This window comes from Papio anubis, chromosome 15, assembly GCF_008728515.1.
Source record: "Papio anubis isolate 15944 chromosome 15, Panubis1.0, whole genome shotgun sequence".
Lineage (NCBI taxonomy): Eukaryota > Metazoa > Chordata > Mammalia > Primates > Cercopithecidae > Papio > Papio anubis.
Window position 1 is genome coordinate 74,494,424 of NC_044990.1, and position 27,817 is coordinate 74,522,240.

At 35.9% G+C, this 27,817-nt stretch overlaps 1 protein-coding gene and 1 long non-coding RNA gene across 9 annotated transcripts in view; one reads left to right on the forward strand and one right to left on the reverse strand.

Annotated features, from left to right (window-relative positions):
- UGGT2 (UDP-glucose glycoprotein glucosyltransferase 2) overlaps window positions 1-27,817 on the reverse strand; it is a 274,442-nt gene that overhangs the window by 219,801 nt on the left and 26,824 nt on the right. For all 8 annotated transcript variants that reach the window (XR_002518478.2, XR_002518477.2, XR_002518481.2 and 5 more), the window contains exons 5-7: window positions 19,928-20,102; window positions 4,967-5,063; window positions 1,882-1,954 (exon numbers count right to left, since the gene is read on the reverse strand). Coding sequence is in view for 2 of the 8 variants with exons in the window: in XM_017951367.3 (XP_017806856.1) it covers window positions 1,882-1,954; window positions 4,967-5,063; window positions 19,928-20,102 (345 nt within the window). In the remaining 6 variants the exon portion in view is untranslated. The remainder of the gene's footprint in view (window positions 1-1,881; window positions 1,955-4,966; window positions 5,064-19,927; window positions 20,103-27,817) is intronic.
- On the forward strand, window positions 8,958-27,273 carry LOC110741727. Its single transcript, XR_002518484.2, has 4 exons — window positions 8,958-9,041; window positions 23,623-23,687; window positions 25,785-25,881; window positions 27,188-27,273. It is a non-coding gene; the product is annotated as an uncharacterized LOC110741727 (long non-coding RNA).

The following is a 27,817-nucleotide window of genomic DNA, read 5'->3' on the forward strand; positions in this document are numbered from 1 at the left end:
GTCAGAACTTTATCAACTCCTGTTTCTCTAAGCACACTAAGTCAAATGTATCATATGAAAAGTGATTTTAAATATCTCATACTTTACGAATGTCAGATGTATTAAAACTGCCTTAAAAATAAAGCAATAAAGAGAAATATTCACCACAGCTTGCCAAGTTAATTTATTAAAAAACAGTAAAAATAACACTGAGTTTAAAAATAGTATATATTAGCTAACATTATTACTACAATATTTATTTTAAAAAATAATGATTTACTTAATTTTTTTCCTCAAAAGAAATTCAATTTAGGAAGTATTTTTTTCTTGGCAGCATTTTGTGAAACTATTTTAACAAATAATAACTTTATAATTTTCATTTATTTTATTCATGTTTAACAAACACATTAATGTTTATTATATGCCATGAATTGTTAAAACTACTTTATTACTAAATTGCATTATTTATTCTCTCCAAATTTAGAAACTTCCTAAATAAGTATGTACTATACCAATTATTTACTTGACTTTCATGGCAGCTGTGTTAGAATAAAGAAAATTACTACTTTCAAATATGGGAAATCATAATTTGGATGGTGATAGCACCATATAGTGTAAATGAAGAACACGATCAAAAAATGCTACAAGGCTAATAAATATTTAACAATTTGTTTGTTGCCTTATGTTTGTTGTTTCATGTCTTTGAGGTTTAGCCATTCTATAAAATGAACTTTATTTATGGGACAAATAACTTATTCTGGGTAAAAGGAGAAAAACATGCATATTTAACAGTGACCAACCATAAGTATCGAAAGTCTTAAATTTCAAATTTTCTAGTTATCCCACAGACACTACCAGAGTTTCAGAAATAAAATCCCACTCTCAATGTAAACATAACAGTTTCATCTAATGAAAAAATTTCCATTTTTAAGATTAATATGAAAATAAACTTCAACAGTAAGTAATTCAATATATGGCAAAGGTTTTAGAATTTTTTTATAGAGCTGTTATAATTAGTAAAAAAGATATAAACACAGCAAGAACAAATAAGCACAAGTCAAGAACAAGCAATTTTCCCAAGAAGAAATTCCAAAGCCAATAAACATGAAAAAAAGTTAATCCTTGCAGTAATAAACTGCCAATAGTTGACTTTCTTGGAGATGAATTGTAAAACTGGTTCAGCCCAGTAAATTATATGCACCTTTTTTTTAAAAAAAAAAAAAAGAAACACCATTTCACTTCTTAAACTGAAAAAGATTTTTAAAAATAGTATGATTGGTTATTAAAGTTCTGGGAAATGAACACATTTCACATCCTCGGGTAAGTGTACATGTTAGTACAAATTTATGAGGGTAGTTTACATGTATGAATCAAAAATTTCAAGAAGTACATATAGTTTATCAACTATTTTCCTGAAATTTGTGCTAAGGAAAATCTGCAATGCACACAAACTGGTACACACAAAAAATTAAATGAAAAAGTAGGGAAATAATTTAAAGTCCTGTTCTATGGGACTGTTTCAATAAATGATGAACTATCCACAAGATGTGAAAAAAACAGCTATACGCTATAGTTCTACTGTGCAAAACAATATGCTGTGTATGCGTTTGTTGCTATAAAAATATTCAGACTGGAAAAACATACTGTACATCAAAACATTATGAGTTATCTCTTTAGCTGTGAAATTAGTCATTATTTTTAAATGTGCTTTTTTGCTTTCCGTAGCTTTTTGACATTAGCCATGTGTTACTTCTGTAATAAATAAAAACAATTGTGTGTGTGTGTGTGTTTGTACTTTCTACATAAAAGAAAGGTGAAACATATGGCAAAACAGTATATCAAATTAATTCCTTAAAAACAAATGGGTATAATAATACCAATTTAATTTCCATTCAGACTTACTTTAGTTTCCCAAAGAGAAATCCTTGAACTTCATTTGCTTCAGTCTCATCCTCTACAGTAGTATTAGTCACAGCTACATTTTGGAAACAAAACCAAAATAAAACAAAAATATTTTCAGACTGGGAAAAGAACATGTAATGAAAAATTAGAAGAACTTGGCCTGGTGTGGCAGCTCACACCTGTAATCCCAGCACTCTGGGAGGCCGAGGTGGGCAAATCACTTCAGGTTACGAGTTCGAGGCCAGCCTGACCAACATGGTGAAACCTTGTCTCTACTAAAAATACAAAAATTAGCCAGGTGTGATGGCATGCACCTGCAGTCCCAACTACTTGGGAGACAGGAGAATGGCTTGAGCCCGGGAGGTGGAGGTTGCAGTGGACCGAGATCACATCACTGCACTCCAGTCTGGGTGAGAGTAAGACTCTGTCTCTTAAAAAAAAAAACAAAAAAACTCACAATGAAATGAAATTCTATTTGTTTTACCTTGTTTTTCCTTCATGAACCAGATTAATACATATATATGCATATGTACAGGCTAACATTCCTGAGTGTGAGCTGTCTTTTTGAACATGCTTGATTAAATACTTACCAACTATAATAAAGTGCTTTATAGATTAGTTAATAGTCAAGTTCTATTTTATAATCAGAAATAAGCCAAAAGGCCTGTAACAAATGCTGGGTTTAGCTTTTAAGTGAGGCAGGAGGTCCAAACTCTAAGTTTAAATATAAGTTCCTGCATATTTCCAACACCTTTAATCAAGGAATATTTAGAAAGACACCAAAACTCATGGACTCAAAGAATAAAGATATAATATTTTATAGTCATTTCCCTTTTCTCTTACATACCAAATAATTATACTGTACAGTCTGGTTGGTGGAATATGTGACAGGTACTTTAGGATTACAAGGACTGTGACCTCTTACAGTGTGTGGGGTGGCTCTCTATCAGAGTACCCTGGGTACTTTCATCTAGTCATCCTTTTCCTCTTGTTTGTTCATTCATTCATTGGGCAAACATTTATTGACTGCTATGAGGTGTCTATGACAGGATAGACACCAAGAACAACAGACACACAAAAGATACAGACCATGAACTTTTCTAAAAGAAGGCAAAGAAAGATATGGGATATAGAAAAAAGAAGCGCATTCTCTAACAGAGCGGCAAGATAGGCAGCCGTCTCAGAGGCACGGACTGATATATTTGAATCTTAAAAGATACGAAGCCTGGCCGGGTGTGGTGGCTCATGCCTGTAATCCCAGCACTTTGAGAGGCTGAGGTGGGTGAATCACAAGGTCAGGAGTTAAAGACCAGCCTGGCCAACATGGTGAAACCCCGTCTCTACTAAAAATACAAAAATTAGCCAGGTGTGGTGGCAGGTGCCTGTAATCCCAGGTACTCGGGAGGCTGAGACAAGAGAATTGCTTCAATCCAGGAGGCAGAGGTTGCAGTGAGCTGAGATCGCACCACTGCACTCCAGCCTGGGCGACAGAGCAATGATTCCATCTTACGGAAAAAAAAAAAGAAAAAGATGTGAAGTCTTTAGAGGAAATGAAAGAAGCGAAGACAGTGGTAGGCAGAAGGAAGAGCATATGCTAAGGGATGAATGCAGGAGAGGTCGTAAAGACTTCCCATGGAGCCCATGCATAAAAACATCCAGGGAACAGAAAATTATTCTAAACAGTAAGTAGTTTAGTGTCTCAGGCAAGAGGACACAAATTGAGAGAGGGCTGAAGGACAGTAAAAAGGCAGAAAGCAATCAGACTGTGAAAAGCTTTGTTTGCTATGTTCTGAATTTTTGAGAGAGGTTATAGGGAGCCACCAAAGGATTTAACCAGTGGAATCACAGATTTTCAACATCAAAAGTTCATTTGGAAAGTACCGTGGAGATCAGATTGATTAATCTGTTTTGAGGGGTGCTGAGATTGAGGGCACTGAAGACCAAAGATCAGAGAGATGGCTAGTTAAAGGTCGGACACATGTATACAAAGAGAAAAAAAGAGAACTGCTCTAAGGAGTGGCAACTAGAATTGACAAAGACATATTCCAAGTGTGTGTAAAAGGTTGATGACAGAATGCAGTACATAATAATACAGATGATACACATGTGACTTTTTAAAGAAAATTCTATAAGTGCAAGAATAACTAAAAATGCCTTAAATTACTATGATGATTACAAGAGAGTAAATTATAAAGCATTGTAAAACTATACACAAGCTATACAGAAATACATAAAATCAGAGTATTATTTTTACTATACTTTTTCAGTAACTCTTTAACCAAAAATATTTAAATTACAGTAATACAGATCTTTATTTGAAGCAAATTCAGTAGGAGGAGCCAGAGAGAAGTCTGTGATCAAGGCAGGGCCTCTCTATGAAAAAACAAAGTTGAAGCAGGAGTCTCATCTGAGTGCATATAAAAGAATAAACGTAAAACTCTTAACCAAGAATCAGGCATAAATAAATCTGACATGAACCAGGTAATAAAAGACTTCCATAAGTGTTCCGAGAACTCGTTTAGTTTATTTAAGTCTCCAGAGTGTCTTCATCTAGAGTATGCATTTAGTTCACAGAATACAGATAGATACTGGCTGGTAGATCACAAATCTAATGAATCTACCTCATCTAAACAATTCATAGGCCTCTCTCATCCTGCTTCAGGAAAGAAAAAACAAACTGCCATCCTAATTTCATTACAAATAAACATTTCAGACAAAACTTCCTTACATGGGCGAGACTCAAATGCCTATGCCACTCACCTCTAGCAATAATCAGCCTTATCTATTGCCACAGTGTACCTTACATATACTATCAATTGTTATATGGTGCTGAAATGGTTGGGAACCCATCGGGTATAAGCAAAATAACATACAATTTCATATTTTAAAAGAAATTTTGATAACCAATAATATTAAATACATTTTTTTCAGCTTAAAATTCCAAATTTTAATGAAGAACATGTCCACCCCATCTCTAGCCTCAAATGAACATATGTAGGATTATACTCATTAAATTTTTAAAAAACTAAAGTATGTAAAAGCCTCCAACTTTTCATTCTACTCAAGTATGAGATAGAGAACTTACTTGTAACTTGGGTATCATCCAATGCTTTGTATTCTGTACTCTTAATTGCTAGCTCCACACCATACCCCGATAAGTACATTTTCCGTGAGCTTGGTTTCTGTTCAAACACATTTATTTTATAAAAAGAGAAAGCAGTTAGTCAAACATCTTGTTTTAAAGTCAGTACCATGATGTATTTGGACATAAGGGTAAATTACTAATATTGAAGGTTTCTAATCACTGTGAAAAATTTGGTGGTTGTTTACACTGTCTCTAGTCTATCAAGGAACTAGAATTTGGTTAACGACTACTCTGTAAAAACTCTGTCATGACTACTGCTTCAATTACTTTTTAATTTTTACAGCTAAAATAAAAAGTATCTGATCTTTTTCTGTTATACCATGTCTTCAATGAGTTAATTAACAGAGGACCAATTACAGACAAGTTTCAACAAACTGTTCTCCTTTTTGGGGACCCCCAAAAGATTTGCTAAACTGAAAATGCTCTTCACTTGCTGGTTGTCTAGATGTAGGACAACTAGAGTGCTGCCAAAAGCAAATACTGGGAAGTAGTGGCAAAGGAGACAAAAAAAAGTTAGCGTCGTGAAATACCGGATTAAAGTTTTCTTTATTTTTCAATGATTAAAATATACCAAATGCCACAAACTAATATCTGCTCTTGCAATAAGGGGCTACAGTTCACTAAAACGGAGTTGTCTGAAATGTGTATGATCAGAATTTTAGTACCTTTAATTTTATTCTTTCTAGAAGGCAAATATTAAATGTACGCCTAGAGATTACCTCATCAGGCAAGAGAAGTCACCATATTTTATTCAAAAGGAAGCAACCTGGATGGATACACAGAATAGTTTTAAAGTTGTTCCAGCTTCCAGACTGAAATTCTTGTTGGCGGTACTGCAACCATTATCATTTGGCATATCTCAAGGGGTTAGAAAACCACTTTAACCTAGAGCTCAGCAAACTCCCTGGAAGATGCCATGTGTCTTTGCTTAATTCAGGTTTGCACAGGGACAGTTTTGCATGATAGAGGAAAAGGTAGAGATTGGAGGGAAGGAGAACTTTAGTAATGCGTTATTCTTTGTATTCTCTTCTTTCCTCCCGAAACTTTCTACCAAGCCTTAATGATACGCATATGGCAGAGTGACTGTTCTTTGGCCTGTTCTATTTGCAAGTAAGAATATGTAAAAGTTAGCTTCAGATATTCAGACAAGTACTTAACATTGCTGCACACACTAAAATTTAATTTGCTAATTTGTCAGGCCCACATTATATGAAAGATAGCATGTAGAAATTGGGTTATTTATAATTACAGTAATCTGACAAAGTTGAAAATTTGTTTAGCTTTTTCAGTTTCATAACAGCTCAATTTAAAACTATATTTTGAATTTCTAGTCAAAAGACCAATCAGTTGGTGGCTAAGTGAATCGAAACTATGAGGCCACATATCTTGTTACAGTTCATAAAAGAAATGCAATTTCATACAGTGAATTTCCATTATTAGTTCTGGAAAGTTACTAGCTCCTCAGTAATAAAAATGTTTCCTAAATTCACACTTACTTTCCTCATTTGAAAATGTGTTGATATAAAATTTGAATTGTAGTTTTGTAGTTTAGTAAGTTTGGATTTGCAAACCAAACTACCAATTCAACAGGTTAAAAAAAATCTTTGTTTTTCTATTTATTTTTTCCCCCACAAAAAGGCATATGTTAAAAATGTAGCATAAATATGTCTATTTTTATTAGAATTACATGTTCACTAGATTTACATTATAGCTATTTTGAACATAAAAGATGTCATTCATTAAATATAAGGCTATAATTTGATAATATGATTTCACAGAAGCATACTTAATGGTCACATTCTCTAAAGAATAACTTGAGATAGATTCTCAACAGATGGGCATAGCTCCCCAGGAGCATGTTAGAATCACTTGGGAGAACATTTAAAAAAGACAAACATAGACAATTAACAACAACAAGGGCTTAAATTGCACAGGTTTACTTATACACAGATTTCTTCCCACCTTGCCACCTGAAACAGCAAGTCCAGCCTCTCCTCTTCCATTTCCTCCTCAGCCTACTCAACATGACTATGAGGATAAAGACCTTTATGATGATCCACTTCTATTTAATGAAAAATATATTTTCTCTTCCTTATGACTTTCTTAATAACATTACTTATCTAGCTTACTCTGTTGTAAGAAATACAGAATATAATACATGTGACATGAAAAATATGTGTTAATTGACTGTTTATCAGTAAGGCATCCAGTCAACAGTAGGCTATTAGTACTTAAGTTTTAGTGGAGTCCAAAGTTATACATATATTTTTTAACAACATGAGGGGTCAGTATCTCTAACTCACACAAGCTTAAGGGTAAACTGTACTTGTATCTCCCACTCCCACTCCTATTCTCATTTGCCTGTCATCTCTGCCTTACCTGATAGAGAATCATAGCCTTAAGGTGCTACTGTTATTGATGGGAATGTATCCATCCTTCTAGCAAACTCAGTTGGGAAAAATTGAGAATTATTGGTACAAGATAATTAGACAATGTAAAATGTTTTGAGTGCACACTTTAGACCCATGACTCTCTATCCTCTTCTTCTATATTTGTTTTTCTGAAAACACTTTCTTCACTAACATAAATCTGTTTTATATCTCTTGCCGCAAAAATTGAAGTTCTCTGAGAAAAAGGAATGTTTCTCTCTTACTCACTGCTACATGAACCAATGCCTGGCACAGAGGCATCCAAATATTTATGAAATTAATGACTTAAATATGTAATCATTTACGAATTGTACACACACCCACACTTTATATCTCACTTTACAGATAATCTTTATGTAGATTATGCAAATATCTGTATGCCAACACACTCAAGAATATTGAAGATTTTCCACTTCTACTAAATAGCAATAACTCACTCAAAATTATACAATGAACAATTAAAATTGAGAATGTGAAGAACATTGAGGGGAAAAAAATACATTTTATATGATGTTATTGTAGGCCAAGTCCCCGAAAGATCTTGGCAACCCAGCTCTTCCTCGCTTTCTCACTTGTAAATCTCAGAATAACTGTAGAATGATGTGCTGGAAATGCAAGAAATATGAAGGAATTGCCAGTAAGGCCAAGATCTGTTCCTATTGCTCCTAGAACAGGATGTCTTGCAATGCTTTAGCACAGCTCATCAAGTTGCTCCTAGGTATAAAACCCAGGGCAGAGCAGGCTTTCAGAGTTCCTCAGCCGTGGTGCAACATGAAGGATGTGCACGTGAGATTCCATCCTCCTGGGAAGCTATCCTAAGCTTTGGGGGATGAGCTTGCCATGAATCCTTAGGTGTCTACTGTCACTTGCTGCGTATCTGTGAGCAATAAAATTGCTTCCCTAAACTTGTTGTGTGAGTGTTCTGTCTCACCACACTCATGCCAGCGGATTGATACTGGTACACAGTATTGGCAAGGTGTTTTACAGTCCTCCCATGGGATTAATACCAGTGCAAAGTGAACTTGCATCACAAATTATCAAATATATAAAACAAAATTAAGATACTGAAATAAGCTACTTATCTTCTATCATTAGAACTAAGCATGGTGCCCAACTTATAGGCATTTGTGGAAGATTATTACAAAGGCCACAAGTGAATAACTCCTTCCCATGTCCAGACTCATTTGCAATGTGACCTTGCCACTTCTCACCAGGAAACTGAGTCTATTTTTCCATTCTTTTGAATCTGGCTAGCCTTGTGACTTGCTTAGACTAATATAACGTGGCAGAAGTATCATCGTATGAGTTCTTGGGCATAGGGCTTAAGAGATATTGCAAGTTCTACTCTTTTCTTTCTGGAACCCTAAGCCATTATGATGTGAAGAATCATAGTCTAACTCTTGGAAAATGAAAGGCCATGTAGAAAAGAACCAAGAAACTCCAGTTATCAGCCTGAACTGCTATACAGGTCTGTCAGAATAACTCGAATCCTCAAGCTCTAATCTAGTACTGAATGACCCCCACAGTATGAACAATACCAGCAGAAAAAGTGCCCCAACTGTCAACCTACAGAATAAAGAGAAATGGTAAGTCAATACTGCCTTAAGCCACTAAATTTTGAGAAGATTTGTTACAAAGCAGTGCAGACACAGACATAGCATCTAATAAATGTGCATGCAGGAAAGAAAGAAGGAAGAGATGACAGATTCCCCTAACAAATTTCTAATTCAAAGAATACCTAGTTTCTTCAAAAATAGTAGTAACTTAAGAGTTTTTCATCCTCTGCAGTCATATATTACTGCTTTGAGAAGTTATAAGGTAGCTTCAACCAGCTCTAAGAAACTTAAATTTTGGATTCCCCATGTAAGCAGCAAAGCTATGGAATCAAAGCAACTCTAGGAAAAAAAAAATTTTTTTAATTTTTTATTTTTAATTATTATGGATACAGAAAAGCTGCATATATTTATGGGGTATATGTTATAATTTGATACAAACATACAAAATGTAATGATCAAATCAGGGTATTTGGGATATCTATCACCTCAAACATTTTATCATTTATTTGTGTTAGGAACATTCCATTGAAGTCATGGAGACAGAGACTAGAATGATGGTTATCAGAAGACGGAAAAAGTAGTGGAGATGTGGGGATTCAGAGGGGATGGCTAATAGGTATAAAAATATAGTTAGGAAGAATAACATCTAGTGTTCAGCAGCACAATCGAGTGACTATAGTTAATAATTTATTGTATATTCCAAAACAAGGAAAAATAATTTTATAAGCATTACATCCTTATTAAGAGCCACCTAGTTATGACCTCCTCTCTCTTGGAACTACAATGTCTCATCTTTCTCCTTCTTCAGTGGACAGATATCAGAGGGTCTCAGAAGCATATGCTATATATTCCCAACCAATATGCCAGATCTAATGAAGCAAGATCTCTAGGAGTGAGAACACTTTATTATTTAAAAGAACACTCCAATTGGTGTTGGGGTAGAGAATGAGACTGACAACGGAAAACAAAATAACCTTCGACTTTATTTTTAAAGTTTTATTAATTAAAAAATAAACTTGAAGAAAAGATAAAATGTTAGCTGTCAATTCTGGGTAGTATATACAAAAATGTTTATTATTTTTAGGCTTTTGTATTAGAAAATTTTCTGAAGAAAAAATAAAGCAGATGGAATGAGAATGATAACAGAAGAAAAAGGCGCCTATGGGAAGGTGAACATTTGAATACCTAGGACAGATACCACCAAACGCTAGTGAAGCTGGTAAAGATATTTAGCTAGAAATCTATATAGCTTGCTAAAGGCTAAATGTAGGCTAACATGAGAGTGTGAAGCTGGCAGCTCCAGACATAGCAAGGCTGAAACCCTCTAGCACAGGGAAGACTGGGGGAGGTCCTGAGAAAGCTTCTACTCTAATGCTGACAGGGAGAGAGGAAAGAAAATCACTGCTGAAATCCACTTCAGACATATCTCCCCTACAAAACCAAAGCCTTAATCTTCAGAGGCAAGGGCGACAAAATTGTAGCTATACAGTGCACTGGTGGAAGCCCACTGCAGACAGGAGAAATGGAATAGATGAAAGCCTTAGCCTGAAGGAGGGACAGGAATACCTGCCAGGCCCCACATTCTGAGAGAGGATCAGAAACCTGGAGGCCCAAATTTACAGTCTGCCTAGAAAAGAAACTTATTTAGAACATCAGAGAATATCCCCTTCCTTACCTGCCCCCCTCACCTTCACCTCAAGGCCAATCTAACAAGGGTTGAGTAAAGATAACACTGAAATAGAGGTGGGAAAGCTGTAAGAAACACATTCTCTCTGGGGAGCTGTGCAAAGGGAAGATCCAAATCTAAGTGGGAGACCTAAAGTCAAGTGGACCACAAACGTGAAACCCAACCCAACTCCTGACCAGAACAGCTCAATCCTGCAGACATGAAAGGCATGGCCTACACTAAAGGCAGGGTCAAGGCTCCTACACAAAATGTTCAGCTTTCATCAACAACAAAAATCACAAGATATCCAAAAAGTCAACGGAACAAAAGCCTGAAGAGACAAATCAACAATCTCAAAATCAGATGTAAAAAAGAGGCTGAAACTTTCAGGAGGGTATTTAAAATAATGATTAACATGTTAAATGCTCTAATGAAAAAAGTAGAACATACGAATGATCAGAGAGGCAAATTCATCACACATATTAAAACTGTAAGAAGGAGCCAAATGGCAATGATAGAAATTAAGAGCACAGTAACAGAAATAAAGAAGGCCTTCAACAGAGTCACAGGTAAACTTGATATAGCCAAAGAAAGAATTGGCTGGCTGAGCACAGTGGCTCACACCTGTAATCCCAGAACTATCAGAGTCTGAGGCGATGGATTGCCTGAGGTCAGGAGTTCGAGACCAGCCTGACCAACATGGAGAAACCATCTCTCTACTAAAAATACAAAAACTAGCCGGGTATGGTGGTGTGTGCCTGTAATCCCAGCTACTTGGGGGCTGAGGCAAGAGAATCGCTTGAACCTAGGAGGCGGAGACTGCAGTGAGCTGAGATCGCATCACTAGACTCAAGCCTGGGTGACAAGAGCGAGACTCTGTCTCAAAAAAAAAAAAAAAAAAAAAAATTTGGTTAAGTACAAGGCAGGTCAATAGAAATTATTCAAATTGAATTTAAGAAGAAAAAGTAGTAGAGAAAGAAAGGAAAAAATCCAAAAAGCAAACAACAAGAAGAAACTGAGCAGAGGAGCTGTGGGACAGTACCACATGTTGTAACGTAGACATAATCAGAATCCCAAAAGGAGGAAGAGAGTGGAAATAGGAGTGGCAATGATCAATGAAAAACATCGGTCAAGAATTTTCCAAAATCAGTGAACGACACCCATCTACACATTCAAAAAACTTGGAGAACATCTAACAGGATAAATACCTACAAATCTCATATTCAAATGCCTGAAACCAAAGACAAAGAGAAAATACAGACAGCTAGAGAAAGACATATTACACAGAAATAAAGCACAAATGGAATCAACAGAAACAGCAAGGTGACAGATTGTTAAACCAACAATATCAAATCACTTTAAATATGAATGTCCTAACTCATGGGTTAAAAGTAGAGATTGTCAGATTAGGTTAAAAAAGCAAGATCCAATTATATACTGCCTATAAAAACCCACCTACATAAAAAGATATAGATAGGTTAAAAGTTAAAACAAAACAAAAAAAAAGACAAAAACGTATCATGCAAACATTAATCAAAACAAAGTAGGAATAGATATATTAATTGCAGACAAAATAAACTTCAGAACAGAAAATAATATCAGAGACAAAATGGTAAATTAGGCTGGGTATGGTGGCTCATGCCAGTAATCCCAACACTCTGGGAGGCCAAAGTGAAAGGATCACTTGAGGCCAGGAGTTTGAGACCAGCCAGGGCAACATAGCAAGACCTTGTCTCTACAAAAATTAAAAAGCTGGGTGTGGTGGTGCGTACCTGTGGTCCTAACTTCTTGGGAGGCTAAAGTGGGAGGATCACTTGAGCCCAAGAGTTCAAGGCAGCAGTGAACTATGATCGTACCACAGCACTCCATTCTGGGCAACAGAGAGAGATACTTCTCAAAGAGGTAAATTACATAATGATAAAGGGCTCAATTCTATAATGACATACAATGCTAATATGTAAGCATTAATACAAAACTTTGAAACATATGAGACAAAACTGACAGATCTAAAAGGAAACACAGGCAAGTCTACATTCATAGCTGGAGATATTAGCATTCCTCTTAAGGCAACTGATAGAACAAATAAGCAGAAAGTCAATAAGGATACAGATAATCTATGAGCCAACATTACCTAATTAATGTTTAGAAAACATTCTACCCAACAACAGAATACTCATTCCTTTCAAGTGAACATGGAACATCCACGAAAATAAATCATATTCTGAGCCATAAAACAAAACTTAACACATTTTTAAAAATTATACAAAGTATAATCTCAGACCATAACAAAAGTAAACTAGAAATCAGTAACAATAACAACAACAAAAAGTGGAATGTCACCAAATATTTGTAAGGTAACACTTCTAAATAATGCATGGATCTCGGGTCCATAGGTTCCAAAATGACAGTGAAGCAAGCAGGTTTCGCTCCCAACCATAGAAAATAAACAAATACACAGTGGCAAGATAGTCACCAGCAATATCCCAGAACTCAAATGAGTATGAGACAGTTTCTAGAGCTTTTCCAGAGAAGTGAAAAAACTCTGAGCAGACAGTAAGAAAGTTGGACTTCCATATCTATGATGCCTCTCCCCACAATCTGCCCAGCACAACTACATGAAAAATTTCCCTGACTCCTAGGTTTCTACACTAGAAAAAATGAGATTCAGGTCAACATCAGCTTCCCCACTATTGTGGGGATCTCTGCAAGGACACCTGTCCCTGCCTCAACCCATGGGAAACATCATGAGTGCCTAAAGGGAGAAATATGCCTGAGGACAAAGACAAAGAGGAAAGGCAGGACTGCCGTCCCCAGCCTTGGAAACTCTAACTCTGCTCTGTAACTTGAAGAGGAGAGAACACCTCCAAATTCATTCTAGAAGGCCAGCATTACCTTGATACCAAAACAAGACAAGGATACAACGAAAAAAAAAAACTATATGCCAATATCACCAATAAACACAGATGTAAAAATCCTCAACAATATATTAGCAAAATGAATTCAGCAACACCTTAAAAAGATCATGCACCATGATCAAGTGAGATTCATCCCAGGGATAGAGGATAGTTCAATATACACAAATCAACATACACAAATCAATAAAACCATATTAAAAGAACCAAGAACACAAAAACCATATAATTTAAATATATGCTGAAAAGGCATTTGATGAAATTCAATATCTCTTTCTGACAAGCCCCAACCCCCAACAACAAACTAGGTATAGAGGGAACATACTCAAAATAATTAAGGCCATATATGACAAATCTACAGCTAAAATCATATGGAAACAGTGAATAATTGAAAGCCATCCCTCAAAGATCTGGAACAAGACAAGAATGCCCCCTTTCACTATTTTTATTCAACATAATACTAGAAGCCTTAGGCAGGGTAATAAGGTAAGAGAAATAAATAAAGAGCATCCAAATTGGAAAGGAAGAAGTCAAATTACCCTTGTTTGCAAACAATATGATCTTATATTAGAAAAACCTAAAGACTCCACCAAAAAACTGTTTCAACCAATAAATGAATTCAGCAAAGTTGCAAGATATAAAATCAATATACAAAATTCACTACTATTTATATACACCAACAGCAAACAACATTCTGAAAATGTTACAATAGTTACAAATATGAAATATCTAGAAATTAATTTAACCAAAGAAGTGAAAGACCTATATTAATACAAAGGAAACTACAACACTGATGAAAGGAATCGAAGAGAACACCAAAAAAATGGAAAGATATTCCATGTTCATGGATTAGAAGAATTTGGATTCAGACAAAGGCACCAATGTAACAGAATAGAGAACCCAGATGTAAATCTACACAACTGGAAGCAACTCATTTGGAACCAACTCATTTTCGACAAACATGCCAAAATCATTCATTGGGGAAAGGACAGTCTTTTCAATATGAAAACTGAACAACCATAATGAAGAATGAAACCAGACCACTATCTCTCACCATACACAAATATCAAATCAAAATAGATTAAAGACTTAAATATAAGACCCAAAACTATGAAATGACTAGAGGAAAATATTGGAGAAATGCTCCAGGACATCGGTCTGGGCAAAACTTTTCTGTGTGAGACTTCAAAAGCACAGGCAACACAATTAAAATAGACAAGTGGAGTTAACATCAAGCTAAAAATCTTCTATACAGCAAAGTAAATAATCAACACAGTGAAGCGTCAATCCACAGAATAGGAGAAAATATTTAACAAATATCCATCTGACAAGCAATTAATAATCAGAATACATAAAGGATTTAAACATACCCTTTATCACCACTCCTATTCAACATAGTCCTGAAAGTCCTGGCCAGAGCAACCAGGCAACAGAAAGAAATAAAAGGCATCCAAATAGGAAAAGAGGAAGCAAACAAACTATACCTGTTTGCAGACAACATGATTCTGTATCTAGACAATCCCATAGTCTGCACAAAAGCTCCTTGATCTGATAACAACTTCAGCAAAGTTTCAGGATACAAAATCAATGTACAAAAATCACTAGCATTTTTATACAGAAACAACATCCAAACTGACAGCCAAATCAGGAATGTAATCCCATTTACAATTGCCACAAAAATAAAATAATAATGACCACAACCAACCAGGGAGGTGAATCTCTACAATGAGAATTATTAATACAAAACACTGCTCAAGGAAATCAGAGATGACACAAACAAATGGAAAAACATTCCAGGCTCACGGATTGGAAGAATCAATATTGTTAAAATAGTCACACTGTCAAAACAATTTACAGATTCAAGGCTATTCCCATCAAACTACCAAAGACATTCTTCACAGAATTAAAGAAAGCTATTTTAAATTTCATATGGAAAAAAAATGAGCCCAAATAGTAAAGGTAAACCTAAGCAAAAAGAACAAAGCTGAAGGTTACAGTAACCAAAACACCATGGTACTGGCATAAAAACAGACATGCAGAGCAATAGAACAGAATAGAGAGCCCAGAAATAATGCCGCACACCTGCAGCCATCTGATCTCTGACAAAGCTGACAAAAGCAAGCAATGGGGAAAGAACTCCCTGTTCAATAAATGGTGCTGGGAAAACTGGCTAGCCATATGCAGAAGACTGAAACTGGGCTCCTTCATTATGCCATATAAAAAATCAACTCAAAATGGATTAAAGACTTGATGTAAAGCATAAAACTATAAAAACCCTCAGAAGATAAACTAGGAAATACCATTCTGGACATGGTCCCTGACAAAGATTTCATGACGAAGACACCAAAAGCAATTGCAACAAAAACAAAAATTGACAAATGGGACCTAATTAAACTAAAGAGCTTCTGCACAGCAAAAGAAATTATCAACAGAGTAAACAGGCAACCTACATAATGGGAGAAAATATTTGCAAACTATGTATCTGACAAAGGTTTAAAATCCAGAATCTACAAGGAACTTAAATTTACAAGCACAAAATAAATGGCCTCATTAAAAAGTGAGCAAAGGCTGGGCACAGTGGCTCACCCCTATAATCCCAGCACTTTGGGAGGCTGAGGTGGATGGATCATGAGGTCAAGAGATTGAGACCATCCTGATCAAAATGGTGAAATCCCGTCTCCACTAAAAATACAAAAAGCAGCTGGGTATGTTGGTGGATGCCCATAATCCCAGCTACTTGGGAGGTTGAGGCAGGAGAACTGCTTGAACCCAGGAGGCAGAGGTTGCAGTGAGCTGAGATCACGCCACTGCACTCCAGCCTGATGAAAGAGCAACACTCTGTCTAAAATAAATAAATAAATAAATAAAGTGAGCAAAGGACATGAACACTTTTCAAAAGAAGACATATGCTGTGGCCAAAACGCATATGAAAATATGCTCAATATCACTAATCATTAGAGAAATGCAAATCAAAACCGCAATGAGATACCACCTTATATCAGTCAGAATGGCTCCTATTAAAAAGTCAAAAAATAACAGATTCTGGTGAGGCTGCAGAAAATAGTGAATGAACATACACTGCCGGTGGTACTGTAAACCAGTTCATTTAAAGTAGTATGGCAATCCTCAAAGAACCTGAAATAGAACTACCATTCGACCCAGCAATCCCATTACTGGGTATATACCCAAAAGAATATAAATTGCTCCACCATAAACACACATGCATGCATATGTTCACTGCAACACTTTTCACAAAGCAAAGACATGGAAATCAACCTGAATGCCCATCAACAGTAAACTGGATAAAGAAAATGTGGTACACATGCACCATAAAATACTACACAGTGCATGCTGGGCTTAATTCCTAGGTGATAGGTTGATAGGTGCAGCAAACCACCACGGCACACATTTGCCTATGTAACAAACCTGCACATCCTGCACATGTATCCCAGAACTTAAAAAATTAAAAATAAACCCTGCCTCTAATATAATAGTTAACAGTGGAGGACCAAATGCTTTCTCCCCAAATCAGGAAAAAGGCAAGGATATCATCCCTCACCACTCCCCATTCAACATTGACTAGAAGTCCTAATCATTAAGGTTAAAAAAGATAAATGGCATGTAGGTTGAAAAAGAAGAAAAACACTGATGAAAGAAATCAAAGGCTGTCTAAATAAATCAAGAAATATAATTTTCATCAACTGGAAGACTGAATATTTTTAAGATGTTCTCTCACAAATTTAATTTATATGTTGATTGTAATCTCAATCAAAATGCCAGCAAGATTTTTTGTAGATACAGACAAGCTGATTTGAAAGTTCACAGGAAGCGACAAAGGAATTAGCTAAAACAATTCTGAAAAAGAGTAACAAAGCTGGAAGACTAACACAACCTGATCTCAAGGCTATAAAGCTAGAGTAATCAAGCAGTGTAATATTGATGTTAGGAGAGACAGATAGATTAATAGCACAGAAAAGCAGAGCCAGAAATAGACCCATACAAATAGGGTCATTTATATTTTACAAGTGGATAAACGAAACTCAATGGAGAAGGATAGTCTTTTAAACAAATGTTGAAACAACTGGATATCCATATGCAGAAAAATAAATCTCAACATCTATCTCACAAGTTGTACAAACCTTAACTCAAATGGATCATAAACCTATGTGTAAACATAAAACTATAAAATGCCTAGAATAAAATCTGCATGACCTTGAGACTGGTGATGAGTTTTTAGGTATAATATGAAAAATATAATCTATAAAAAAAAGATGATGAACTGGACTTAATCAAAATTAAAAACTCTTCCCTCTGCAAAACACATTAAGAGAATGACAAGGTAATTCACAAACTCGTAGAATATGTTTGTAAATCATGTATCTCATAAAGGACTTATATCTAGAACATACAAAGAACTCTGAAAACTCAACAAAAAAAGTTCACCAAAAAGAAACTTATGAAAAGTCAGACAACTTCATTAGTCATTAGAGAAATGCAAATTAAAACCACAGTGAGATACCACTGTGTACCTAGAACAGCTATAATAAAAAAACTGACATTAACAAATGGTGGTTAGGATTTAGAGCAGCGAAATTATCTTTCCTGGCTAAGGGGAATGAAAAATTGTACAGTCACTTTGAGAGACAGTTTGCTATAGTTTATTATGAAGTTAAACATTGACTTACCATACAACTCAGCAATAGAACTTCCAGGCATTTATCCAAGTAAATTGAAAACATATGTTCCTACAAGAATCTGTATGTGAATGTGATGGTACTAAGGTGACTGACAGATGACTCTATGTGATTGTTGAAAACCAACATTGTACATCACAGATGATACTTTTCAAAAAGACATCTGACTAGATTGTGAAATAAAAATATGTTCATAGAAGGCAAAGCTCAATATATATGAAGAAAAAGTCTCTTCAAAATTAATCTGAAAGGTCCAATTCATTCCCATATGAAATCCCAACAACATGTTTCATGGAACCTGGCCAACTAATTCTAAAATTAACATGGCTACATATCATGCAAGAACAGTCAAGGTATTTAGAAAAACAAAAACTAAGAAGCAGAGCTGTACTACCAGATATCAAAATATATTTTAAACTACACCAATTAAAATGTTATATTTGTGTAGAATAGACATACATATCACTGCAACAGAATGGAAAGTCTAAAAATATATACATGTCTATATAAAAATTTGGCATATGATGGAGTAGAATAAAGACTTGACTGTTCAATGAAGTATGTGAAGACCAATAATTTTCCATATGGAAAAAAACAGAATTATATCTCTACCCCATAGTATATTCAAATAAATTCCAGATGGATTAAAAACCAAAACAAAAAATAGAACTTCAGCTCTTACAAGAGAATGTCCTTATAACATCAATAAAGGAAATCATTAAGGTAAAGTTGAGTAAATCTGACTATATCACAAGTAATATTTGTAAAAGATGTCATAAACAATTTTTAAAAAAATACCAGACCAGAAATGCATTAGGAGAAGATGCTGCAAAGTATGGAAGATTAGTATTCAAAATATATTAAAAACACCTAAAAACCAATGAGAAAAAAAAAGAATCCAATTCAAAAATAGGCAAAGGCTATGGACAGGCAATTTACAAATATATTCGTAAGGTTTTAATTACATTAGCTATTAGTATATATATCTTAATAATTTGGGAAATGCAAATTAAAGTACTCCATGTTGGGAAGACAGTAGTAAAAAAGCGAAGTCCTTCCTCTAATGGCCATTATATTCATACGCACGTGTGTGTGTGTGTGTGTGCATGTATGTGTGCTGAAAGTGTTAAATAAACTTGAGATACAGTAATAAGTGCTATGAAATCATTAAAACAGAAAAATGTGATAGTGTCATAGCAATGGGAAGCTAACAGAATGGGGAACAATACAGCACATACCAGATGCCTGAATGAAAAGTAGTCAGGTCTCAAAAGAAAGAGTTAACAGTACTCCAACACCATGCTTTGTACTTTGATCTAATACTGTATATATTATCAGTATACTGAGTAAATTAGATTTCTTCATTGCAAATTCTTAGCAAATATTATACACATTATTGAAGTATGTTTTTGTTTTTTATCCAAGTTTTAAATTTGTGCCAGATATAAGGCAAAGAGTTATAGACATCATACCCCCAGAAGAGACAGAATCCCAACATATTTTCCCACATGAAAGTCATATTTGTTAAGTTAAAACAAGATAACTATTCTGGTGAAAATTACTATTTAAATCTAGTAAGAAAATTATCATAATAATTGTTTTTTACTACTGCCAAAAGTAACCTTGGAAAAAACAAGCACATACCTGAATATAATGGCGAAGAACATACAGAATTTCCTCATTTTGAGCTTTTGCAGACAATACTTTGTGAAATGCACTAAATGTTCTAGTACCCATTTCGGCATAGAGAATCACCACTGGTAAGTTCTCTTTGTTTGTGGGAAATTTATGATCTCCTTTAAATAGATAAGGTCTAGTCCTAAGATAAAAGCAAAACACAAAGTTTTGAAAGAATTGAAAGTCGATGGCATATCAGTTCTGTATAACTGCTGCTTATCAAACAATTCATAATATAATCACAGAAAAAGAATTTAAATTTCCTGTGATGACTTTGTACACACAACTTGAACTAAATGACAGAAAAGAAATAAAGAATTTGGTTAACCCAAATCTAATATTAAAAATACTTTATTTCCCAACAAGGTTTATTATCTTTAAGCAATAACATAATGCCAACACAATTTTCAGTGAAATAAAATTTATATTTTATTCTATTAGAAGGTTATAATTTTTCATTACAGCTTGTATTTCCTGAAAAGAAGGTACAAATATTCAAGGAACAAAGCAAAAGTACTACCTTATTCAAAGATTATTCGTACTTAGTATGAACAAGTACTCATCAAATCCCCAAGTATAAGCAAAGAAACCAGGACTCTTACGGTCTAGCACTATTACAAGAAACAGACTTTAACTGATTTCTTATTTGCCAGGCACTGAGCTAGGTTCTTTATACTTATTAGTAAATTCTATTTCACAAAAAAATTAAGACAGCTACCATTACTGAAACTTTTAAGTTTCTGAGGTTCAGATAAGTTAACTATTCTGGAAAAGATCAAACGGAAAGCCAGAATTTCAACTCCTGTTTATGGAATTCCAAAGCCCATATGTTTTGGCAATTTATACAGGTAGAAAGCAAACCAAGAGATAAGGAAGTTCAGAGTAACAAGGATGTTGAGAAACAACCTTGTATTTAGTGAATTCTGATCTCTACAATTATTCAGTCAATTACTACCTTTGGATAACAGATGTTAAGGACAGAAGAAAAAAGGGTATGAGTAACATTTCTACAGCATGTTGGTGGAAAAAAAAGGTGGGTTTTGACATCAGGCAGAATTTGATTCAATTCTAGCTTAACTACTTACTGACTCAACATATTCTAAATCAAAATCATTCAAGCATTCAATCTTATTGACTAACAGAATAATTTGAGAGATTTCCAGTTATTTGGCTTAGAATTTGTGATATTACTCAACATCAATATAGAAATGTTATTAAAAGTCTAGAAAATTATATAATTCAAGCATCCTTATATTAGTTTATAGTTTGGCTTGTACAGTATGTATACCCTTCCACTTTTTAAATAAACTTTTCATTCAAGTATAAAATATTCACACATTTATCTACTTTAATTTGATTACTGCTATTCAAGATGTGATTTTTAAAATACTACTGTCAATGTTTAGATAGTTGAAGTATAAAATCAATAGAATCTTAGCCCCAAATAGAATTTCACTTCATTATTGATCTTCTCTGTAACAGATGAAGAGACATGAATGTGCAAAACAAGAGACACTGAATTTAATCTCTTTCTTCATGAGATGCTATTAATAAATGGTAAAAGGATACAAAATCATACTTCACATTTGAAAAGAGAAGTGAAAGAGATTCTTGCACGAAAGTATTAAAATTATTCTCATAAATTTTAACTGAAACCTTGGAACTCAAATGTCACTTATATAGCAGCAGGATTATCATTTTATAAATCTGATTTTATCAAATCAGTATCACAGAAGTACATTTAGTAATTTATATAAGGAATCTTAAATTTTAATGTAAGTCTGAGAAATTCTTCCTTCAAAGAATTTACTACTGTTGAAAACTAGAAAGGCTGCCAATAAAACTATGCTAGCATATAAATCTTGAGGTTGAATATAAAAGGAAAAATTAGAGGAAACGGAAGAGACTTTACACACAAAGGTAAGGCCTCTCTACCATTTGCTGAGTCTGTGATCAACAGCACCTTCCTTCCTGTACCTATAGACAACATAATTTTCAAAATTTTCTTTTATGATTAATTCAGGAACGGCTTAGATATATCATAGGTAGAAAAATTATACTTAGAGAGGATGGCTGGATAAGAGGAAAACAATCTTTAAAAATTAAATAATTATATTTAAAAGTAGCAATTTTCATTTACTGAATTGACTAAGGTGTTAAAGAGAATTAATACAAATTAGCGTTGGTAAAAATTTTAGTAGAGTGTAAAACCAGAAGACAATTCTGGAGTATACATTTTAATATACATGTACTTACCTAGAGATTTCAGTTCCAGAAATTTAAGAAAATAATCAAGGTAACGGTACAAAGATGTATGTACAAGGAAGTTCAATTACATATTGTTTAGTGTAAACTACCTATATATCTACCCCAAGGAGTGGAATAATCAAACTTATTTATTCATTTCATTATGATATCATTCACTCAATATTTTTCAGCATCTACTACACGGCAGGTCAAGTTTTTGGGAACTGGAGTAAAGGTCACCCTTGTTATGCCTCAGCAAATAACTTGGCTGCATTGTGCTTCTGCCCTAGGGATCTGTGGAAGTTTGAACTTAAAGGGATGACTTAAGATATTTGGTGGAAGAAATTTCAAAGCATCAAAGTGTTCAAGAAGTTGCCTGGTTGCTTCTAACAACGTATGCTCAGAGGCAGGAACAAAGAAATGGCTTTAAGTTGGAATTCATATTTAAGAGGGAAACAGAACATAAGTTTGAAAATTTCGCAGCCCTAGCCAGAAAAGAAAAAGCCCATTTTCAGGGGAAGAATCTAAGTGGGCTATTGGGCAACCACTTCCTAGAGAGATTTGTGTGACTAAAAGGGAGCCAGGAGCTGACAGCCAAGACAGTGAAGAAAAGGCCTGGAAGGTATTTCAGAGCTATATGAGGCAGCCCCTCATACGCCCTGATGCCTAAAAGGAAAGAATGCTCACTGCCCTGTGCCATGCCAGCAGGCTGCAACTTGCATCCAGCTGCTCCAGTTCCACCCTCAGCTCAAAGGGGTGGAGGTAAAGCTCTCATCACAGCTCCAGAGGGCACAAGCCATAAGCCCTGGCAGTTTATAGATGGTCTCACGTCTGCAGATGCTCAGAAGGCAAGCATGAAGGAGGTTTAGAGGCCTCCACCTAGATTTAAGAGGATGTATGGAAAAGCCTAGTGCCCAGGCAGGAGCCTGCTACACAGGCAAGGCCCCCACAGATATTCTACTAGGGCAGTGCATAGAGGAAATGTGGGGTTAGAACCCCCACACAGAGTCCCCACCTGGATACTGCCTAGTGAAGCTAGTGGAGGGGGGGCTGCAACCCTTCAGACCCAAGGATGGTAGATTCACCAGTAGCTTGCAGACTCTGCCTGGAAAACCCAGAGGTACTCAACCCCAACCCATGACAGCAGCCACGTGGATTGCATCCTGCAAAGTTAGAGGGCTGGAGCTGCCCAAGGCCTAGGGAGCCCACCAGGATGTACATCAGGATGTGGGACATGGAGTCAAGGATTACATGACAGCTTTAAGATTTAGTGCCTGCCTTACTGTGTTTCAGACTTGCATGGGGCCTGTTACCTTTTCTTTTGGCCAATTTCTCCCTTTGGTAACAGGAATGTTTACCCAATGCCTGCACCATCTCTGTATCTTGGAAGTAAATAACTTGTTTTGATTTTACAGGCTTATAAGTGGAAGCAGATGAGTCTCAGATGGCACTGAGGACGTCGGACTTGATGTCGGAATGAGTTAAGACATGGGGAAGAAATTATTGTAATTTCCAATGTGAGAAGGACATGAGATTTTGGGGACTAGGAATAGAATGATATGGTTTGGGTATTTGTCCCCCCCAAATCTCATGTTGAAATGCAATTCGCAGGGGCCTCCCTTACTCTCTTGCTTCTGCTCTCACTACGTGACATGCCTGTTCCAGCTTCACCTTCCATCATGGCTGTAAGGTTCCTGAGGCACTCACCAGAAGCCAAGCAGATGTTAGCACTATGCTTGTACAGCTTGCAGAGCCATGAACCAACTAAACCTCTTTTTTTAATAAATTACCCAGCCTCAGGTATTTCCTTATAGTAACACAAAAACAGCCTAACACATAAAATTGGTACATACCAGTAATTTTATTTATTTACATGTAAGAACACATAACTTAATGGGAGAAGGATCTAAGATACCCTTTATAGTATAATAAATGTTTTTTAAAATATATCTGTATATAAATATATGCATTAAAAAATAATATATATTAAACTGTTAGCAGAATTATGGGCCATTTTCCCTTTCCACTTTCATTTTTCTAAAGTATTTGAACTCTTTTATAATGACCATATAGGATTTTTTTTAACTTTAAACATACAGCTTTCCATTTGGGACAAAAGTTTAAAGCCACAAAAAAGACAGTCATATTGATTTGAAGTGGCATTTGGAGAGCAGTCCCTGACACTAAATTTTACAGTATCTCCAAGAATATTTACAAAGACACAGAAAGAGACAAAAATTCTTAATGAAGTTGCAAACTAACAATAACTTTATATCATAAATTGGGAGTAAAGTTTACTTACTATAAAACCTATGCTGTTCAACTTAGAATCATAACTGACAGTCAATCTCACCACTTAAAACAAGAACGTGCTAGTGAAAAAAGTAGAGTAAACTGATTCTTCATCTCTCCCTACTTCTTATTCCATGGTTCAAAAATATCTGTGGTCTGGATCTGCCCCAAAACTTTATAGATATAATATTAAAATGTGAATGAAGGCCAAGAGTGGTAGCTCATGCCAGTAATCCCAGCACTCTGGGAGACTGAGGCAGGCAGATTACTTGAGCTCAGGAGTTTGAGTCCAGCCTGGGCAACACAGCAAGGCCCCGTCTCTACAAAAAATACAAAAAATCAGCTGAGCATGGCAGTTTGCACCTGTAGTCCCATCTACTCAGGAGGCTGAGGCAGAAGTACAACTTGAGCCTGGGAAGCAGAGGTTGCAGTGAGACTGTACCACTGCACTCTAGCCTGGGCACTAGAGCGAGACTCTGTCTCAGGAAAATAAAATAAATTAAAACAAAATAAAATATGAGCTATATATCTGGGGGAAAGTGACAGCAATCATTACCACCCTAAACGAGTGTAACTTTCTCCCAGTACTCCCTTTTCAACAAGTAAATAAAACTACCATTAAGAAGAATTTTAAGAAATTGGGACAATGAGAATACCACATAGTAAAGAAAGGCAACTTGGATGATCTAAATATATTATAATTGAAAAAAAGAAAAACCAAGTGTGTAGCTCAACCACAGACAGAAGAAAATACATAAATGCAAAACGTATTAGGTTAGAATTAAAAAGCAGAATAAATTTATCAGTCATTTCTTTAGAAAAAGATAAAAACCTAATCTGGAAAAACTGAAAGAAAATGAAAACTAAAGAAAATCTAGGAAGGAGAAACATACCTACAGAGAGGAAAAAATTAAAATATTTTTATTACTATAAATAACCTATGTGAAAACAAATTATATGCTTAAATAAGAAAAAACAACCATTGACCAATGTTGATAAGAGGTCACAAACCCAAGAGTATATGCCTAAAGTTCACAAAAGGGAAAAAAAAAAATTATTAACTTTACCCTGTATACAGAGAGAGGCGGGGAGAATGTTTCTGTAAGGCTGCAGAATTGTTTTACCCTACTTACAAGCCAGTAAGTTAGCTTTTTACTGTTTCATGGATTATGGCAACAGACAGAAACTTCTGAGTCAGAAATAAAGAACTTGATACTTGTGGCACAGCAAGCAACATGAGCATTAGTATGTTTACATGGGTTCCCCATGGCCCTACATCCCATAGGGAGAAGATGGATCCACAAGAATTCTACACAGGCAGTGGGTATGGATCACATCTAACGAACACTGAGTGTGGGAAACCCATCATTTAATAACAAGCAGTAAGTAAGCTGTCCTTTGTCCCATGGGGAAACATTAACTTATCCCTCAAAGTCACTTACTGAAAACACCCCGAGAAAAGGCCATGGTAAAGAGCAGTCAGGGCTTCACACAGTCTTGGCATAGTCAGCTTGTCTCTATTCACACTTATCAGGGAATGGGTTTATAATATGTACATCTATAGGAGTACACGAGACTGTCAGATGGGCAAGTGTAAATTACTTTTGCAGTGTGTAAGCCCCAAGGAGTGCTATTTTTAATCTGCCCATCTGTAGTCTTCCAAATGGCAGACCAGACAGGTAGGCCACTGGCAACAGCACAAGAGTCAGTATAAATGTATTATATTTCATCAAGGGGTCAGATTTTGTTAGGGAGAGGATGACGGCCTTCAGTTCTGCCCACTGAGTAGAGTGACCACTTCGGCTTTTGGTTTTACAAGGCTTATGCCTGGTGGAATGGTAGCAGAGGCAGTCCAAAGATCCCACCAGCTGTTAACTTAGTTAAACATACCAGCAGCCTGGCCCAGGCATTTAGGGAAACCACTGTGAATTGAGGGCCCTTTTGAGCCAGTGACCTTACTTCAGGTAGTGAAATGGGTTCACTCCCAAAAGAGTAGCTGCCACTTTTTCACATATACCTGGTATCATGCTAGGGCCAAGAAGCTGTGCTTTTGAATATATAATTTCCTTTTGAGCAGAGAGGCTTGTTGGGTCCCTTTCACTTTGCCAGACACTGACTCCTAGTTGAACTACGTGAAAATGTAAATGTCATATGGTAGAGTCACAAGGCCTCCATGGGTCAGGTGTTCAGTTTCAACAAGAGCTTAGCAGCAGCTTAAGAACTGCTCATTTTAAAAAGGGGTGTGTACTAAGTGGCTGCGTCAGGCAGGTGGCACTATTGTACGTGGAAACAGTCTCTCTGGGTGGTCCAGCAGCTATGAAGTCTATATAAAGTTGTGATTGTCCTTTCTCCTCCTGGGATTGATTCTTCGTTTCTGCTGGACCACCTGGGAGTGTCTATGTGTGGTAGTCTCTGAATGAGAGTTTCCCTTTGGGCTTCACAAACATTGACAGCATTCACAGTGTAAGCATGTAAAATACCAATACCAGTTATATAATCAGAGCCAAAACAATAATCCATTAAATCAGACAAATTTGAGTGCCTTTTCCTTAGGAGCACAGATCAAGGAACATGTATTGGACTACAACACAATCAGGAGACTGCTATCACCCACCAAGACCACAGGGAGAAAGAGGCGGGCAGTGGGAAGAAATGTTAAGTGTTGACCCTTTTTCTTCTTGACCCAAGACATGGGCCCTTAGGAACTTCCTCTTCCAGAAGCTATGTGTCAGTCAACATCCCACCCATGACAGTCTCTAAAACTATCAAGAACTGTAAAAATCTAAGGTATGATTTTATCTGACTTACAAACTAATAAGTTAGCCTTTTATTCTTTTATGGGTTCTGATAGAAGACATAAGACTCCTGGGTCAAAGACAAACAACTTTATTGCTCATGACATAGAGCAAGCAGTATAAGCATTACTATGCTTGCCCCCAAAGTCCCACGGGGGGTGACAAAATATGGACTTAGATGGATCCTACAGAGTTGGCATATGTTTCCATTAAGGAACACTGGGCTTGGGGAAGCACTGTTTTATAGTAAACAATAAAACATGCTTGCTCCCTGCCCCCAATCCCAAAGGCAAACATTACCTCATTCCTCAAGGGTGCTCACTGCAAACACAACCCTGAGAAACGGCCCAGGTAAAGAGTGGTCAGGACCTGGCATTTTTTGCTGGTCAGACCAAGAAAGAACATGCAAGGACTCACAGGGCCCGTGGCAGATTGACTTTCCTAATAGTTTGATGTTAATTTCTTTTGTAATCTTCAAGGTACATTAGTTTCTATAATTATAAAATTTGACATCAGAAATCAA